Source organism: Diuraphis noxia, unplaced genomic scaffold, assembly GCF_037042655.1.
Source record: "Diuraphis noxia isolate RWA-SAM2 unplaced genomic scaffold, SU_Dnox_SAM2 contig0003, whole genome shotgun sequence".
NCBI classification, from domain to species: domain Eukaryota; kingdom Metazoa; phylum Arthropoda; class Insecta; order Hemiptera; family Aphididae; genus Diuraphis; species Diuraphis noxia.
The window spans coordinates 74,386,526-74,406,575 of NW_028301713.1; the positions used below are offsets into that span (position 1 = coordinate 74,386,526).

The 20,050-nt window shown below is 25.7% G+C and overlaps 1 protein-coding gene across 2 annotated transcripts in view; it reads right to left on the bottom strand.

Moving 5' to 3' along the window:
• LOC107164575 (circadian locomoter output cycles protein kaput-like) overlaps positions 1 to 20,050 on the bottom strand; it is a 47,570-nt gene that overhangs the window by 10,770 nt on the left and 16,750 nt on the right. For both annotated transcript variants that reach the window (XM_089222402.1, XM_015512437.2), the window contains 3 exons: positions 4,194 to 4,360; positions 4,013 to 4,092; positions 3,270 to 3,356 (listed from right to left, as the gene is read on the bottom strand). In XM_089222402.1, the coding sequence (XP_089078528.1) occupies positions 3,270 to 3,356; positions 4,013 to 4,092; positions 4,194 to 4,360 (334 nt within the window). The remainder of the gene's footprint in view (positions 1 to 3,269; positions 3,357 to 4,012; positions 4,093 to 4,193; positions 4,361 to 20,050) is intronic.

Here is a 20,050-nt window from a genome sequence, read left to right on the forward strand (position 1 = left end):
GTTTTATATATAATGATTAAATAATTAATAAGTCAATGAAAAAAACAATAATGTTATAATAAACATAAAGTGCATAAGTACCAAGTACCTATATTATAGTTTGAAATATACAAGTTAGTATCACAATTTGTTCAAATAGTTTTTGGGGGATGATGAAATTGATTAATATTTTGATTGAATCGGGATGAGAGCTGAGAGCAGCCAGGACTAGTAAGGTTAAAATTCATATTTTACTTTTATAAATATCTTGATCAGTAAGAGACCATTTCACAACACAATAGAAAGCGTAGAGCAAATAACACATAGAATATATACATGATAAATAAAAATGAAATATTATTTAAAAAATACTAAAAATTATCTTTAAATTGCTGCTATGTAACATTTAAAAATTAGATTTGGTTTAAAAGTATATAGATAAAATTCAAATATTTGGGAATATCTTCGACTGTTCCGAGTGATCTAATACTATCGATGCATAGCTAAATTGATTTATTAATAATACTCTGTGTTAAATGAATAAATAAATACAAAATGTATATATTCAACAGAAACCGAAAAATCTCGGACATATAATTACTCCTTTACAACAAAATTTGCAAATGCACGATAGTTTACGATATAAATGAAAAATATAGATTTGTATCCACAATGAATGAGCCAACTAGTCCCACACACGATCAATTAAAATCTAAAAATAAGAAAACCGTAATATAATATTAAAAAGCACTATATACGTCTGTATTGTGAATTCAAAGCACGAAGCAAAGAAGAAAAATAATGGTCGGTCGACCTTGATTTAATGTGCATACATAAGACTAAGTAATTGTAGAACTGCAGCAGCGGTATAAACATTATAATGAGCTCGGGTGCATTTCAACTCAAAAACCCTTCCGTGGTTTCATAATTATTTACGAATAAATGTTATAATTTAATACAACAACGATGGGCTTTGTGATAAATTTGTAATTAAATACTAGTGGTTGAATGCAATTTTCAAGGATACGTAATACATTATATAATATGTAGAAATAATAATAATAAGGTTAAAACTCAAAATGGATGCAGTGCAAGTAACCCATGTATATAAGTGTGTTTATCGTTCGGGTAACGAAAATAATAATAATATTAAAAGACCTGTGTCCTTGGCCGGTGCATAATATGATGGTTGTGCGTGTTGAGGAAGTGGGTGAGAGGGGAAATCAATAGTGCTATTGCATTGCTTCCACGATTTAAAATCAAGGTAATAGAAAAATTTTAATAAAATACAAAATATTATATGTATTCTACTGTAGAATGATTAAACAACAATAACATGCAATCGGCGCTGGGGCAATAATATACAATAATACATAACATATTATAGTGAATTAAAATATATCCGATGAATTATCGGGGACTACTTAAACTTTAAAGTGGATTGAAAATTATAAAGACCAAATAAAAAAAAGTCGTTTGACCATCGGGAACCAATGATAAATCGGAATCGATAATGATAGTAATTATTATTATTGTAAACTTTCGCAATGGCAGCAAATACAATGGACAGTTAGAACGCACTTAAGTTTAGCGTGCGAATAAATACGCGTGTGAGAGAGAGAGACGGGAAAATAAAAAATAAAAATAAACCTAGTCCGATGCGACTGCGTACTGCGCAAAAGCCGGTAACACTCTGACGACACAACATATACGTGTGTGCGGTGGGGGGAGGGGGGGGGTGATGGTGAAAGAACACAACAGTTGCCTCTATCTAAGTCTGAGCGCGGTGCAACATCTAATAAAACAACGGATCAGACGATAAAAAACGCATCACTACAATAACAATAATATTATTATTATGTATGCGCTATGCATTTTCTTTCAAACAAAGTAGGAGCAATCTGTTAAAACTACAGAGGTAAACGACATCCATTGTGCGTCATTTCTATCAAATAATTTAATATATAACAATATAACACATAGACATCCATACATCGTAGGTAGTCTTAAGGCTGATACTAGCCATCATATTTTTTTTATCGATTCTATACACACCTCGATGAGAAGAAGAGGAAAAGGCACTGCTATGTACAGTGATATACATATAGATACATAATACCTATACATGGTAGCCAGGTGGCAATATTGTGCTAAACAGTTCCCACCAAGTCCTAGTTTTTTTCTGTTAAAAAAAAAGGATACACAATTACACAATATATGTATGTTGTATAAACTTTGGCCGGAATACCATTATTAGTTTTCTAACATTTGTAAATCTAATACGTTGCAGTAAGTGCATACTACAATATAGTGAAATATATTATAGCCCATCACTTTGTATAATACTAAAATTATTCACATTTTCAAATATAAATTAAAAGTGGAGAAATTGATTAGGAATTACAGTACAGTAAGTAAATTTAAATACAAATAAATATCTACATACAAGGTTAGTATAGTAATTTAATTAAGTATTAATTATGAACGTGCGTAAATAATATGTTTGTGTTGTTGTCAATAAATATACTTACAAATGTATTTATTTTATATCGTAAGTGATTTATATAGCAGTAGCTACGTAAAACGACAATAAATAATGATATGCAACTTTTAGTGTACCAATGTAATTAGTAAAGTTTGAGGCATTCGAAATTGTTCTCACATAAATACCTTATATGACTCCGTAAATAAATATGCATACATAGGTAATGTAAATTCCAGCAGAAACAAATATATCATTTATTAATTTTAAATGTAAATAATTAGAGATATTCGGTATAGAATCAATTTATTCGAACAGACTCTGGATTCTTACCAGTGTTTTAATTAAAAAAAAAAAATAAAAATACTCGACGTAAAACGTATATCAATAGATGCAACTTAATAAACGCATTATTGCTTTTTAGTGTATTTTATTAGTATTATAGATATATTATTAGTTTGAAAATCACAAATATATTTTATAGAGCGCAACTTGATTTTCAATTAATCAATTTGAAACATCGTTTGTTAACATAAATTAATTTATGGATGAAGTGCGAATCAATGTCTTAACTTTTAAGTCAATAAATACATTTCAATCGATTTGAATAATTATTTAAGGGTCTACGGTATACAGTTTTGTTAAGAACTGTGTAAGAACCGAACCATGTGACTTTTTTTCAAAGAAAATGCAATGTAAAAATCAATAAAAAATAAAGGCATTAAGCTGGATTCTAATAAATTATAATAGAATCAACATTTAAAACAAAATTTTAATTAATTGTATACCTATGGAAAAAATAAATTACCTGTGAATAGCCTAATATATTCTCCACGGAGTGCGAAACAAATACAATTTTTCCACCAGATGTGACCATGAGGTATACATCGTTATCCTGTGAACAAAAATCATAACAATAATATTAACATTGATTTTGAGAGAAATTATATAAATTATATAATAAAATATGAAAATACAATATTTAAAGTAACTCTAATGATTTGTTATAGGTAGGTAAGTAACTAATAAATAATAACCAGAAAGATGTCTTGCAGATTTTTTTCTTTGCGTTTTTTCGTTGGTTATTAATTGGGTATACATGGAAAATGTTTAGAGTTAACTGCCAATGACATGTAAATCGTAATAATAAAATGACTTGAGCAGTATAGGTACATGATATAACCATAACATCTAAAATTCTAGAGGCATATTATAGGACTTTCTTCTCGGCATAATACAAAACAACATTATGTTAGGTTTTTAGAAAACGAACTTTTGTCACAGCATGCAGCATGCTGCATAATGAACATCATTAAAAATAAATACACATTAAATATAGCAGCATTGATAATATGAAGAAACTATATTTTGCTCTTTCGGTTAATTTCTATTAGTATAAATATATTGTTGTAGCAAGTATAGATTATATAAGTAATAACTGTTTATACATATAAGGAATAACAACTTAAAAAAAAGTCAAGATACTCTCATAGGTAGTTATATAATTATAGGTACTATATAGATAAGGAATTTATTAATAAGGATACATACGTCCAACAGAAGATCAGCCACGTTAACTCCATTTATGCAAGCTGGCAGTTTCTCTCGTTGTTCTCTTAGTCCTATTAACACTGAAAAATAATAAATTCCAATAAATAATAAAACTTGCGACTTACTGATTTAATTATATTTTTAATTGAAAAAATATACAATATTCATTCGGTTGACTTACATCGATTTAGTCGGAGATATGCAGCACTGAGTCTAAGAACACTTGTTTTTTCTATTTTTTTAGAAGAATTTGATATCAGTGGTACAAGTTGTGAAAGTTCTGTAATACAAGTATTTAACTTGTTTCGTCTTTGTTTTTCTGCCAGATTTCGACTTTGTCGACTGGAACTGAAAATAAAAATATATTGTTTATAGTTAATCTACGATTTAATAGCACAATATTTTTTTTTCTTAAACTCTATAGTTTTAAGGGGATTTGAAACAGTGATTCCCTGTTTTTGTCTAACACACGCACAACGTAGAAATAGAGATGTGTTCTATTTCAAAAACAGATTAATTTAGTGAAGCAAAATAATTCTGAAAAAGTTATATATAAAAAAAAAAATTAAAAGCTTCTCTTTTTCAACTTTTAATGAAGTTAAAACTATAAATTAATGATCATAATAGATCTCAATTTAATATCATTAAATCAAACAAATATTTTAATGATATTATTGATAGGTAATTTATCCCACTAATACAAATCGATTTTTTTGGTAACAGTAGAAACTACTTCAGAAACCTTCGTTTTAAATTTTTATGATTTAGAATTTCGTTACATAAAATAAATTGTGCCTACTTATTTTTAATATTTTATGATGTGTGGAAAATTGATGTATTAATTTGACGAAAAAATCAAGTATCCACGGACTACGGTTATTTTTTTTAGTAAAACCAAAAGTGATTTTGTCTAAAGCTGTTTTTTTGCGAAAATGAACTTCTAGGAATTTTAAATGTTGAGAATGCATCCACTAGATCAATCGATATGCTGGAAATAGAACATGTTTAAAATCTAATGTTGCCACGAATATAATACAAAGACAGAAAAATCACCACTTCCCTTAACTTAAAATTGTCTTGGAAACTTTTTGGGACAGGAGCTAACAATGGTTTTGATACGTAAAATGGTCAATAGGACAAAAAAATATGCAAAAAACTTGTTTCTACCTTTAGGCTGACACTGTCGTATTAATAACGTTTTCTTTTTGATGTATTTTAAAATTTCAATATACTTACTTTATCGTAATAAATTATTATTTTTTACTAGATGATTATAGGTATGTATGCTAAAAACCTTATTATTAATCAAGTTTAATGTGGAAGGGGTGGTGACAGGTGATCATTTTTAAAAATGTTTAGGAATTTCCTTAAGCGCAACGAACAAAAATGTATACACAGAAGTATTGAAAGAATTAAAGGAGTACACGCAGGGGGGGGGTTTATATAAAGTGTCTATTTTTTTATAGACACAGGGAATTGCTAGTATGTTTTTTGAACCTAATTGATGTGATAAAAAATAGATCTCCCAGAACTAAGAAACAATAGAACAGCAAAACCTACCCTGCAGGCTGCATAATATGTTTCTAAATCAGTTAAGACTGAATAATGTATACAAAATACGACATATATTAACCGAATTTGGCAGTGAATCGCTTACACTGGCCTTGGAATGAGACTATATACTTGCACCGTACGGCGCGGGAGAGGAAGAGGGGATGATAGGCTGTCCGATTTTGGTTTATACGTAAAACGCAGTCGAGTTGATTTTTATAGTATTCTATTTTTGCTGCTTATATTATATTAAAACGACATTGCACATTGCATCACTGTTCTCTCACTCATACTAAGTCATCATCTTCAATTGAAATGCACCGCAAGACATTAAATGTGCATAAACATTTTAATAACGTGAGGAAATGTTTGAGTGTTTTTTTCTTATTTTTACTGACAAATACTTATTTTACGACACACACACACACACACACACACGCATGCACGCACGCACGCACGCACGCACAGATACACACTTATCGAGCGAAATGTAAATTATTATGTTCTTCTTAGTTATTATATTTACTGGGTTAAAGACAAATTGGTTTATCATATTAAGATTTTTTTTTTAATAATTATGATTACGGCAACTATGTTTCATATTATACATTTAAAGAAACTAGATTAACAACATTTTTTATACTTACACCAACCGGATGGCTACAGAAAACCATGTAAAACGCAGTATAAAAATCAGTTTAATTATAATACCTTTATTATTATAATTATAAAACCTTTTTTTTTATAAAGCCGTAAAGTTATTTTATATTCTATAAATCTAATAAGATGTTCGAATAATATCTCTATATAAATATATAAATTGATGAATAAAGATTTTCTTCAGAAACAACATACGTATTAATATAAAAGTTGAAAATCAATGCATGGATACATGGAAAATTCTCTTCTCAAATATAATTAAAAGGCAAACAGGTATATTGTATCTTCCTTAACTATATGACCAACAATACCTTACAAGTGTAGATCACAAGTACGGTTGAATTTTTTCTTCTTAAAGAAAAATTTCTTTAAATGTAATATGCTAAAAAAACTGGAATTTATAGTCGGTGCTGTTAACATTTTGAGGTCAACGACATTTATATAAATTCACCAACTGATATATTATAAGTTGAATGTACATAAATGCATATAATACGTTTAACTTAAAAGCAAATTAGGTTAAAATGTCTACTACACTAAATAAATATATTTAAAGTTAAGATTGAACATTTAAAATTTTAAATTTTAGGTAGGTAGGTATTGCTACAACGTCATGTTGTATACCTCTAAAATTGTTAATTTTTTTTTATATAATTATAAGTAGTAGTTAGGTACATAAATTATTTTGTATTATTTGTACTCAAGGAAGTTAAATTGTGATTAAATTTACGTTTGACATTTATCAAATACAACTTTCAAACTATTACACTGAAAAAAGTAATTTGAGTACAATTATAAATTATTGAAGCCATTATCAATCAGTGAATACACTTACTTAAATTTTAAACGCATAACTAAAAATGTAGATAAAATATTGATAGTTTCAAAATAAATCAAATCTGCAGTAACTAATTATTGTCAAGGCTGAATTAGGTAAAAAAAAATGTTTTTGAAAATAAAACCAATAGTTTTATTTTTGTCTGTTTAAATTAGGAAAATTAATAGGTAACTATTATCTTTTTTAAGAAGACCTTAAGAGGACGCCTCACCCGTCTTACAAACCCGTTACATTTAACTCCGTTATGATTATAATATTGGAACGAAATTGACCAATTACCAAATTTAGAGTTAAGAATATTATCTAGTTAATCTCGTTAGTTTTTATTTTTATATTTTAATTTTAAAACAAGTTAGGTATGAGTATTTAAGATGCACACATTTAATTTTATTAAATACATTAAATATACATATCATAAATAAAAGAACATATAATAATAAACATTCAACATAGAATTATTTATTGAAAAAAAAAATATAGAAATTATAGAAGTAATATATGGATGGGATACTGATAGGATTGGCTACCGCTTAGCCTATAATTATTAAAGTTTTTCAATTTTAAAAACTAAATTCTAAAATTTAAACAAATTGATTTATAATAAATTCCTTAATACTATTTGAAAAACTTTGGACAGTATGTTTTACCGTAGTAAAAAAATTTCGAAAAAAATTAATGGGTTTGTTTTGTTTGTTTACCTACCATTCCGATATACGTATATAATAATATTAACGTATAAACGATTGCGATCCATTAAAATAACTGACAAAAAAAAAATATATCAGATAATATTATAAACGACAACGCGTCTTAATAGTATTTTGTAAATATACGTCATGACATATACATTGTATATTATATATATTTATATAGTACAGGTCATTACTTCACAATAATGATAATTATATGTACTTAAGCATTGATATATATTTATTTAGTTTTTTATCAGTGGCGACCGATCGAAACTGAAGTCAGTACACTGTCTATTGTCCATTTGTCCAACGATATATAAAGATAATTAAGAATACGGATTGTATTGTTTTAAACGACAATAAATATTTGGCCATAAATCATAATACAAATTATTATAACTATACGTATATTATATTACTATAATAAAAATTAAACAAATCAATTAATTAGAAATAAATAATAGTTTAATAAGCAGTGACGTATCTCGGTTACATACAGAAGTTTGAATCCGTGTCTATTAACGATTATTTACCATTAAGGGTCGCGCACTAAAAACAAAGGTTTCGTCTAGCTGACCGCCGAATGATCCTATATTATATACTATTATAGTATAATATTATTATTTAAATGGCTGTTGTATCAATGACTACTGATTATACTATTAGCCATCATTATAAACACGTTATTGGCGATATAGAGAGACTAAACAATTTTGTGAGAGTACACATGAATACATAATATTATGCAAGTAGGTATTGTTACAAACTAATAACCACACGTGCGTTAAACAGTAACGATTTAACAGACATTGTAAAAACTAATATTGATAACAACGATAATCTAACCTCTGCATAAATAAATTATATCATCAATGTATTATACAAGCGTTATAAACAGTCATTTAAAACGAAACAAATGTTGAACGAGAACCACAATATTGGGGATACGAGGCCTATGAGTGAAGACTGAGAGAGTTTTTTTATGGAATACATTTCTTATAGATAATATCGGTTCTTACTTTTGTTATTATTATAAAAGCATAACATTTACCATTTACCTATGTCCTGTATGTCAAACATTGATAGTATTATACTATTATGATGGTGGATACAATGTAGGACGGCGCGCACGAGTGCATGTGGAATTTTTGTTCAACTATTTACTTAGTTGGTTTGCATGAAACATAAATGTATGTTTAAGAACTTCAAATGCCATTGTTCACAATAATGGTTACTTGATTATAATCTGGATATTAAATATATCTGTGTTGTTAGAATACACATATTTAAGCTTTACTCTTCTAGAGTTGGTGTCAAATGTTATATTTTCATTTTATTAGCCAAGTAATAATATATATAATATATAAAAGTTTAGCTGTTTACATATATTATAATAATTAATTAAAATTTCGACAAATTTCTATACAAAATTTAATCCTGTAAATGAAAATTACTATGCTTTTAAACGTAAAAAGAAAAGTTTTAGTACACAAAATCATTTGAAATGTAAACATGTTACATAAATAATGTCCAGTGTTTACTCTACGAACGTGCTAATTTCTTGGTTTTTAAACGTATAATTAAGTATAATTCCAAACACAATGTTAAATTAATTAAATTTGTTATCTATATATTAGTTTACAGTTTTAATTTCATTTCATTTTCTTTCTAATATTTTGGTAGGTTTTGTTCGAATTAAATCACTATATTATAATTTATTTATTTAATCTGCCTCAATTGATATCAGTTTTTACTGTTAGATCTTAGATAGATATTTTCCACATTTTTTGAGTTATAAATACTTTTACTAAATAAATTATGAAAACCTATGTAATACCTAATTACCTATATTGGTAACTACGGCAACATAATAATCAGGTGGATAAAAAGTTAGACACAATAAATATGTTTAGAAACCTATAAAAATGTCTGAAAATACATTGTTTCATTCCTACAAAAATGAGACACCAATTTTCTTCAAATCAAAAAAAGGTTTGTTTCCATTTTCCTCCAAACATTTTTTTGGATTAAAATTATGTTAACTTTTCTCCAAATATTATTATTATTATACAATATTTAACATATTTAGATTAAGAAAAAACAAGTATATTCATATAGCTCAATATTGTGAAACAAATTCAAACCGATATTTATTGAAAAGTAAGTATATAAATATTCTAAAAAATCTAGACTACCGAGCAAACAAACGCTGTGAAGTTATCGACGATACAATTTTATTATTAATTAATTCGAAGAAGGAAATTCAAAGTAATACAAAAAGTAAAATAATTATTCATCCGTCTAATATTTATTTTCTTTAAATAGGTATATTCATTTATTTTTGAAATTTCGTAAAAATATAGGCACATAGTAATTCATATTGTGTAATTTTTTTTTAAATCTTCATTTGTTATAGGAATCTATTATACTTGTGCAAAATTAATATTAATGGAAAACGGAACCTCAATTTGAAGGCCACTATTATTATGTAATAGTGATGCATGTCAGGTATACTCAGGTTTGGATCGTATCCATAGTGCTCTAGTTCTTTGTTTCCACCCAAGTAAAACAAATTGAGCACATTACACATTAGACTAACATCTTAACAATGTCGAGAATGCTCCAGTTGCGAGTACCTTTATTTGTATTTTTAACCACGAGCTTCAATTCGCTTTTATATTGCATCTCTATAAATATTCTATGCATACGAACAGTGAAATAAGGCAAACTAAACATTGAAATCGAACACAATTATAATCCTCACATAAAAAATACAATAGGATTATGTAAAAAACAAAAAAAAAATCAATATTTTAGTTAACTACATACGTGGCAAATTCCAAGTGGAGTCATATGCATATTTTAAGCAAAGTAATCATTGCAGTGCTTACAGTGACAATTTTAGAGGGAATGGTTTCCCCCTTCTCGGTTAATACAATTTTTATTCGATCACGTATAGTATTAATTTGTGCCAGAACGAATATTGGACGTATAAAAAAAGATAAGATTGTTTAAGTAAATTTTGATGATGAAGCGACGACAATATAGGATGGTGGAGGGCAGTGTTCAGACAGCAGACTCTAAAAAAAACAATTAATCATTTGTACAATTACAACAGCGAAAACATCAAATAACTCATTTAATCGGAAATGTATTACTATATAGCATACACTATTTTTAAGATTTAAACGGCCAACAACCAATATAAAATCAGTTTTACTACAATTTTCATTAAATTTTATTAAATTATACAGTTAGATAAGTACATTAATTTCGAGAAATATACTTTAAATATGATTTTACATATTGTTGCAAATTAGTCTGTATAAAAAAGTCAATTATTTATACACTGAGATTATTTTATTTCGATTAGTCTTCAAAAGTTATCTGATGAGTCAATGCTATATTATATATTAAAAACATACTTAGCACCTGGACTAAAGAGAATGATTTTGTCAACACAAAATACATCAGAGAAACAATGTAGTCAGTGTAGATAAATTTACATAGTATGAACAATATGATTTCTGACTTATTATCTAAAGCAACCACTAAAAATTTAGTAAAATAAAATACAACCGTAGGTAGAATTCAAAAAAATACAAACTGTCATAAAGAATTATTAAGGTTATCATAAAAATAATTCTGATTTAAAAAAACAAAGGATACATTTTACTTTAAAGAAATTCATAGTGTATAATTAGGTAACATTTACAATTTACCCATTCCTTCACTGTGCGAAAAATAAGCATGACTAGAAAAACAAATAAAAATATAAAAATAAGTTAACATCTAAAATGTTATTTTAATTATTACTATACCTGTATAACAACTTTATTCCGGTTGTATGTGTATTAAACGCATTTTAGACAATAAAGAAATGTAGAATTGTGTACGTGTGCATTTGTGTTGATTGCATAATCATACATTGCAAATAGATTAAATTAATCAAGTGCGAGAGACGCAAGAGAGGGACAAAGTTAGATAGAATAAATTTACATATGATGAAACTCATGTAAAAACGAATATATTGTGTAGACATATAATGATTGAAATGGAAACAATATTAAAAATACTTGGTAGAATTAGTGAAATAATATCAAGGTCAACTTGCAAACGAACATTGAAGGATTATTTCAATGTTCTTTATTTTGTTGTAAAGAGACTGCAATCCAGGCAGGTACAAACTCAAAATAATAATATAAAATATTATAATAATAGTAAATAATATGCAATCATGCATACTATATTACTATCTATACACTTATCTATAATACAGTTGTGTCTATTTAACCTACACAAATTACGCGAAACTAACTTTAAAACGTTAAAGAATCTTATATAATCCCTACCTTTATATTTCAGTAGATAAAAATTTAAATGACCATGTATGTATATTGTATATGTAGTTACATATTATGCATATATTTCGTAGACGCATGTTTTTATTATACATGTATTGACTGTATTGTAGTTAAATGTGCATGATGATTAAAATGCATGTGTATAATAATTATTGCAACGATATGGCGTCAGGTTGCATATAATTATGGATAAACCAGTCAGTCGAAAACATGATATAATTTAATTGCGTAAACTGAACTAGACGAATGATAATAATATAATAATAATAATAATAATAATAATAAACGATTTCAACTTTTGTTTGTGCACACAATTTAGAAAATATCATCGATATTCTTATAAATTATAATTGTTGTACACACGAATTTAATATTTTAATATTTAGAATATTAAAGGTGATATACCACCACATATTATTACTTCTATAATCTATCACTTAATAGATAGTTTTATTCTCATAATTTAATTTCGTAATAGATGTATTATGTTATTTTGTGTTATGTTTGACGATTGATGGTGTTAGTTAATGATAATAAAAGATTAGGTATATCGTATATTTATTGTTATATTGGTTTACCTAAAATTAAAATTCCAGAAAAGTATTCATGAATAATAATGTATGACTAATAGTGACTTAAGGATTGATGATTAAATTCTAATTCGTGCATAAAAAGTCAACGAATACCTTACAGTATTTAAACTATATTATTGGAAGTTATTAAATTTTAACTTTCTGTTATAGGTACATTCTAAGTTAACAGTATTAATAAATCAAACATGGGAGTTTGTAATTTACATAAAATCAACATTTTATTAAATGACCTTTGATATGTTTTGTTTAATATTATTTATTTTAATTGATTACATTTTTTAAGTAGGTACCTTTGCACTGCACTACACAATAAAAAATGATATCTACTTGTTTTGTAATAAAATATTTTTATTATTATATAATTATTATAAAATATTAATAAAAATTGATTAATATTTGTCAATATATTACCTACAAATTACAAATTTATTTATGACTTCGAAAACTAAAGATAAATTTATTGTTAATCATATACTTAATTATTACCTAAGTTACATTGAAAATGAAATACGTGTTGAAGGTAGCGCATGTTTCACATGAACTATTGTAATTTTTAATAATCAAATTAAAATAAACTTTGATTTAAAAATAATTTTTAAAACGTGATTTTTGTAAATCATTATGATATTATATTAAATAAGATTGATAAAGTTAACAATAATCATATAATTTAAGATATGAGTATATTTTTTTTTTAAAAAGGTAAAACTAAAAATAGCTTTCAATACAAACTAGGGCAATACTCTGTTTTAGACACTATTATGCATAAATAATAAATATGCATCCAAAAATATAAAACCTAAAATTCTTTGAAAACAACTCTAATGTGATTTAAATTATATGATATTACAAACATTTATTTAACGAAGTTCACTATAATAGTTACCTACGTTCTTGATCAGAGAATGAAAATATAATATTTTCAGTTCACCTGTGTCTAATTAAATTAAAAATATAGGGTAGGTACTACAAAATAAATTAAAATATTAATACAATAAACTAAACAAGATTTTTAAACTGTTTCCACCTTATTATGTTCCAGAATAATAATTAATGACATTTAGTTTGTCCTCTAAGTAAACTATATTTGCGACGCAATGAATACTACAAATATTTAAGAAGTTAATTTAGTATGATCGAGATTGACTTTTTACGATGTCAGATGCAATTGGGATAGTGCCATGAAATAACTGTACATTTGTTTGAAATTAATGTAATGTTATTCTAGTGAGTAGGTTTTGATTAGTATTAAATTAATATACATATTTTAGATTTATTTTCATATTATTTCTATGAAAATTAAAAAAAAAAACCAAATTACAAACAATTTCTCGAAAATTTTTAACGATCATCGATTTTTTTTACTTAGTTTGTAGTTATAACAAAACAAAATTTGAAGTTTTTACTTATATAAATGACAGGATAATACATTTTAAATTTCGTATTCCGAAGCAGAATATCACTCTAAGAATTTCAGTTCATTTGATCGAAGAATTCAATAATCATTGTACACGAAAAACGATTTAAGCGAAGACCGTCCGTCAGCCTAGTATGTACAATTACTATAATATACTAACTACAACTTTTTTATACACTACCACATAGGTATGCATATGTATTTTTATAATATTTATCAACTGCTATTATAAAAACGTATAACGAGTTTTGTATAAAATTTACAAGCTTTTTGGCCTAATGAATAACATTTTATTGAAACATATAGAATAAAAGCTAAAATATTTTGAAAATGTTTTTTATGTATAAAAAAACATTTGATGAACATTTCAAGTATCTACCTACAGTTAAAAGTTTTTGAATAAGAAGAAAATCGTTATTTTAGAATTTCTTATAATACAGGCGGGTGTATTCAATTATTTCTAACTTCAAAGACTAAAGGCTAAAAATTATTTGACTAGCAGGTAATTTTTTTTTGTATAATTCAGGAAACTTCCATAAAAGTTTTTTATTTTTGAAATACATACGAACATTTTTAAGAATTTCTATGTTTCTGACACATTATAATTTATAAATGTTTTAAATTTTGTATTAAGTTTTTATAAATTTTCAAAAAATATTAACATAACTTATGAGGAACGTTATATTACTTATTCAAGTTGATTGACGAAAAATTTTATTTCGATAGTAGTTTAAAAAAAAAACAAACTAATATAAATTGAAATTTTCAAAAAGAATTACATTACTTATCTATTTTGAAAATTTTATAATACACAGAAATCAATTATGAATACCTAAACACCCAGTGACAATTTTATGTATCTATGCTTATTTTTTTAGAACTAAGTACACTAAAAATTAAAATCTATTTTCCAAAAATTGGTATAGCGTGAAAGAAAAGTTTTTTCATATTTTTCATTTGTATTTTATGATGCTTTTGAAAACTATTGGTAATTTGATTTCTAAAGTATCAATTAAATTCACATTCCTATAAGAAAAGATAAGTTGTTGAAGAAATTCGGTTATATCATTTTTGTTGTCCCTAAAGATGTTAGATGTGACAAAGAAAAACACTAGATTATTTTAGTTATAATATTTTTTACGTAATTGTATCACACAATTAATTAAATAATTTATTGTGTTTATAAATGTTTTTGAAATTATAAAATTTAATTAACCATGAGTACAATAATTAGTTACTTGATTGTATAATAGTATATTAATAAGTATAATTTATAGGATACACATAGTGTATATTCAATATTATGAATTATTTTATGAACAGGAATAGATAACTAAATTGGTTTAAATGGTTTTCTAATGTAACCATAATTTGTATGCTATTTATTTGCTTCGATATTTTATTACCCTATAAAAATACACTGATAATTTCTTAGGTAAGACAGATAGCTAATAACAGACATTTTTTGTCGACAATTATGTTAAACATACCTATTAATACTTTCTAAACAATTTATTATACGTCAAAGTTTCTTGACAGTTTTCTATAACTAAGGATATGATATTTGAAAGATTAAATCAAGCCGAGAAAAAATAAAGACAAAATGTTAGATTTAAATAGAAATATATAATAACTATTTTCAAAGTTTGCAACATAAATAGTAAGTGGATGTCGCTCTGCTGTACATTAGGAGGTGGGGTGGACCTCTGACTAGGGTAGGTTAAGTTTGAATGCAATGAATAATGATAGGTATCATTGTACCTATACGAAAAACGATTCTGAACGGAGATGATTTGTCAGTCTAGGATATATTATATTTGAATATTGTCATACATTCTATTTTGAAACAAATATTTTATTTTTCAATTAGGACGCATTTTGCATATGGCATGTTTAATCAATTATTCCAAAAACATTGCATGTAGTTATCATAATTCATAATACCTTATATTATCATAGATATACATATACCTGGTTTGAGGATAAATCGTTATCATTACGCGATTTCATAAAAATTTAAAACTCAAACCCTCAAACCATTTTTCCTATAATGACGCTTCAAATTTTCTCTATAGCTATTTCAAGCAAAACTTAGTGTTGAATTTTATAACCTTAAATATAAATACAAACAATATTATGAATTTTGAACTACAAAATAATTTGCAAATATTCATGGATTTAACGAATTTTTGTCAATATTTGAAATTAAATAAGAAGTAAATATCATCTTCGATAAAATGTTTCTTTAAAAGAGTAATAAAACTACCAATGTTAATCATAAAAATAATAACAATAAAACAAAAAAACTATAAAATTCAAAAAAACCCGTGGATGATAAACTTTTCTCAGAATTCAGGCAGAACGAGTTTGTTTATTAGGTATATTAGTTATAAACTTATATCGCCATTATATAAATTACGTATTTCATTTATTTTTATTTTTTAACAATAAATGTAATTTTTTGGCGTTCAGTCAAATACGTTGGTTAATAGTAATATATTGTTTGTATTTAACATAGTTATTTGTATTTCTAATGTGTACTCATGTCTCATTGAGACAATTAGACATCTATTGTAAAACATTAAGGACCAAATTAATTAAATAATTTAATCCATAGTATAATCCTATTTTTACGTACATCGGATAACTTGTACAAACTTAATTTATCCACTGGAAAAATCTCCAATACCTACAACCATTATTAGTTATGGTACATAACATTTTCTCAAGATTTAGAGATTAATTTATAAGATAAATACGAGGATAAATAAGAAATTAATGATATTATTGTTAAAACAATTAAATAATATGTAGATATAAATATTTTCAAATTCATCGAAAAATAGGTTGATACCTAAAAAAACATGATACTGTATAAATATTTATCGATATTTTATTATAATTCATTACCTATATCCCTCATCTCTACCTATAATTATTATGCCTAGTCGTTTTCGAATGTTAAATACTATAATAACTAGGGCTGGGATTTCGATGCAATTTACATTGTTTCCAAAGCTTACTGTGCGATGCTTGCCAGGTCAGAAATTTGTTTTGAGTACAAATGAGAATAAGAAAGTTTATTTTGAATTTTTTAGGTTTTAGGTCATTTTAGAGTTTTTGGAGCATTTTTTGAGTTTTTGGAAACCAAGTATGAATTTGAAAATTAATTTTAAGATTTTTACACCAACATGGTTTATATATAAATATAACAGATTATAAGTAGGTAGGTACTAGTAATTCGTATATTATATTATAATCGGGCAAGGTTTGAGTAACCACTACCCGCATTTCCTGTTAAATAATCTTAAATCGGTAAAATCGACGTCCGATCGTTCGACGTTCAGTACGAGTTTTGTCGTCGTAAACACCGTTTTATTACTCTAGTTAATTTTTTTAAGGACATTTTTGGGGGTTTTTTAGGGCATTATTTATAGTTTTTAGGTCATAAAGGCATTTTTTTAAGGGCATTAAAATCCCAGTCTTACTAATAACAATAAAATTTAAAAGTTATGATTATAAGATAATTTATTTTTAATTTGATTACAATTGCTAATTTTTTTTAATTGAATCTTAAAATTATAGATGATTGATACCTTACAGATAAAACGTTTGTTACTTAGCTGAAAATATTAAGGAAATACTTTATTTAGATAATAATGTATACATTTCAAAAAGGAATAATATTTTTATCCAAAACTATTATGAATATTTAACTACATTGCAAATGTAACCTGTTCATAAATACTCATCACTAGAAATTTAAATTGAATGTAGTTGAACTGTCTAGTTTAAATGATGTAAAATATAATACAGTTTGATAGTAAAATTATATTTGAAAATATTTTAATGCACCGACATCCACGTATTATAGGTACCTACATAATAACAATTTAGATTAGTCAACTGAAACCACAGCATCTAAGAAAAAGTGAAGCAGTGTTATACATTATCTCTAGACAAGGGCAATATTTATAGGTAATTTTATAGCTAAAACACAAAGAACTACTTTTTGTAGCTTTGTACTGTACCGAAAGTAAAATAAAAAATAACTAAATAACTCAAATGGACAGTTGAAGACCCATTTTTCGATTAACCATATAATAACCACAAAACTAATGATAAAATAAAAATGTTTAAATACCTTTTGTACAGGTTGGGTTTTTACTTCCAAAAAACACCGAAATTTAAATTTCTTATATTATTAATCAACAATTTTACTATAATGTAGTTTATTTTAACATTCAGAAGTTTAAAAACTAACCGTTCATAAACTAAATATTGATAGATTTTAATTCAGTTCTTTAATATAATTTAAAAGTTTTGATACAATTATAAAACAATTTTTTGACTTGAAAAAATAATAATATCGAAATGATAAACTTATTTGTTATTTTTAAGTGATGTATAATTGTATAATGTTTTTAATTGTTAAGAGGATGCAACCCATGCTTTTGTGTCTCCGTCTTACATACGTATGACATGGCAAATGTTCGTTCATTAGTTTCAATACTGTGATGTTATTTTTAGTAATGGAGTGAATTGACCTATTATCAGACTTTTAAGTAAGAACATCATCTATTCGATGTTATTACTTTCAAGCGAGATACAAGCATTTTTAATTTGCAATATTTCACTAGCTCATATTTATCATGAAAATTTAAATATCTAAAGAATCACAGACGCAGATAATATTCTTATCCAAAAATTTTATGATTTTATGATTGACTCTAATATCAATAGTAAATTAATAACAGTTTGAAATTCTATAATAACTTTCGAATGAAAATTTAATATGTCATACGTGTGTAAGACAAAGACAACAAATTCATGGGTAGCGTCCTTTTTGGCAATTCAAAGAATTATAAAATCATGTTTTAAATTTGTCATGGGTCGACAATTGATTTATTTTTATATTTCGATGAGTATTATACAAAATAATAATACATCGAAAAATTATTTTAAAATAGTTTCGTATTTGACGTCAGAAACAAAAGTTAACTAACTAAAATAACAGTTTTATGTACCTTAATGGCTATATTTTATAAAAAAAAGTATGTATACTGACTGATTAAAATTTAAGGACAGAACGTTAATACATTGGATGAAATAATAATTATGGAAAACTTGTTTCAAAGAAACGTATTTTTAAAAATATTGTATCCAAATAAAAGCTTGTAATTTCTTATTTTTATCGAAAAATTGTTTTGTTCCTTTTTAACGAGCCAGCGCGTAGGATCTATTCATATTTTCCTGGAATATTTTGTCCACATTATATTCAATTTCAATACAAGTTCTTCATTAGAAACAGAGTTTGGATCAAATATATATTAAAATGTATTCACAAATTTACAACACACATGAATATATTATGTTATAAAAATATATATATTACAATTTACCGATATATACAGATCATAAAACTAGAGGTTAGGTTACGCAATTTGCTAACGAATATTTCATACCATCTATTATTATGTACATGTGGAAAATAAAATGTGCTGCACACGTTGGATATTTTGTTTGATTCAATTATTTTGGTACTTAAAATTTATAAATAAATTATCAATTTAAATTTAAATTTTTAACTTCAAAACAAATATTCCAATGGATTAATCATTAAATGTTTTTAGAGGTAATTACTATTTTTTTACATAAAATATAAGAAATAATGAAACTCCAAGCGAAAAAACAAAACTATACTTGTATAATATTAAATAATTAGTAAAATACGAATATGAAATTTTTTTTTATCACTTACTATGTAGTCGATTAAAAATGTTCAGAATTACTTACTATTAAACCTTTCCACATAAAGAAAACTTTTTTTTTTTTATCTATGGCTAAGCATCAACAACTATGGTTATTAGTTTACAACGATATAAATATAATTTTTTTTTATAGTTAAATAACAATAAATACA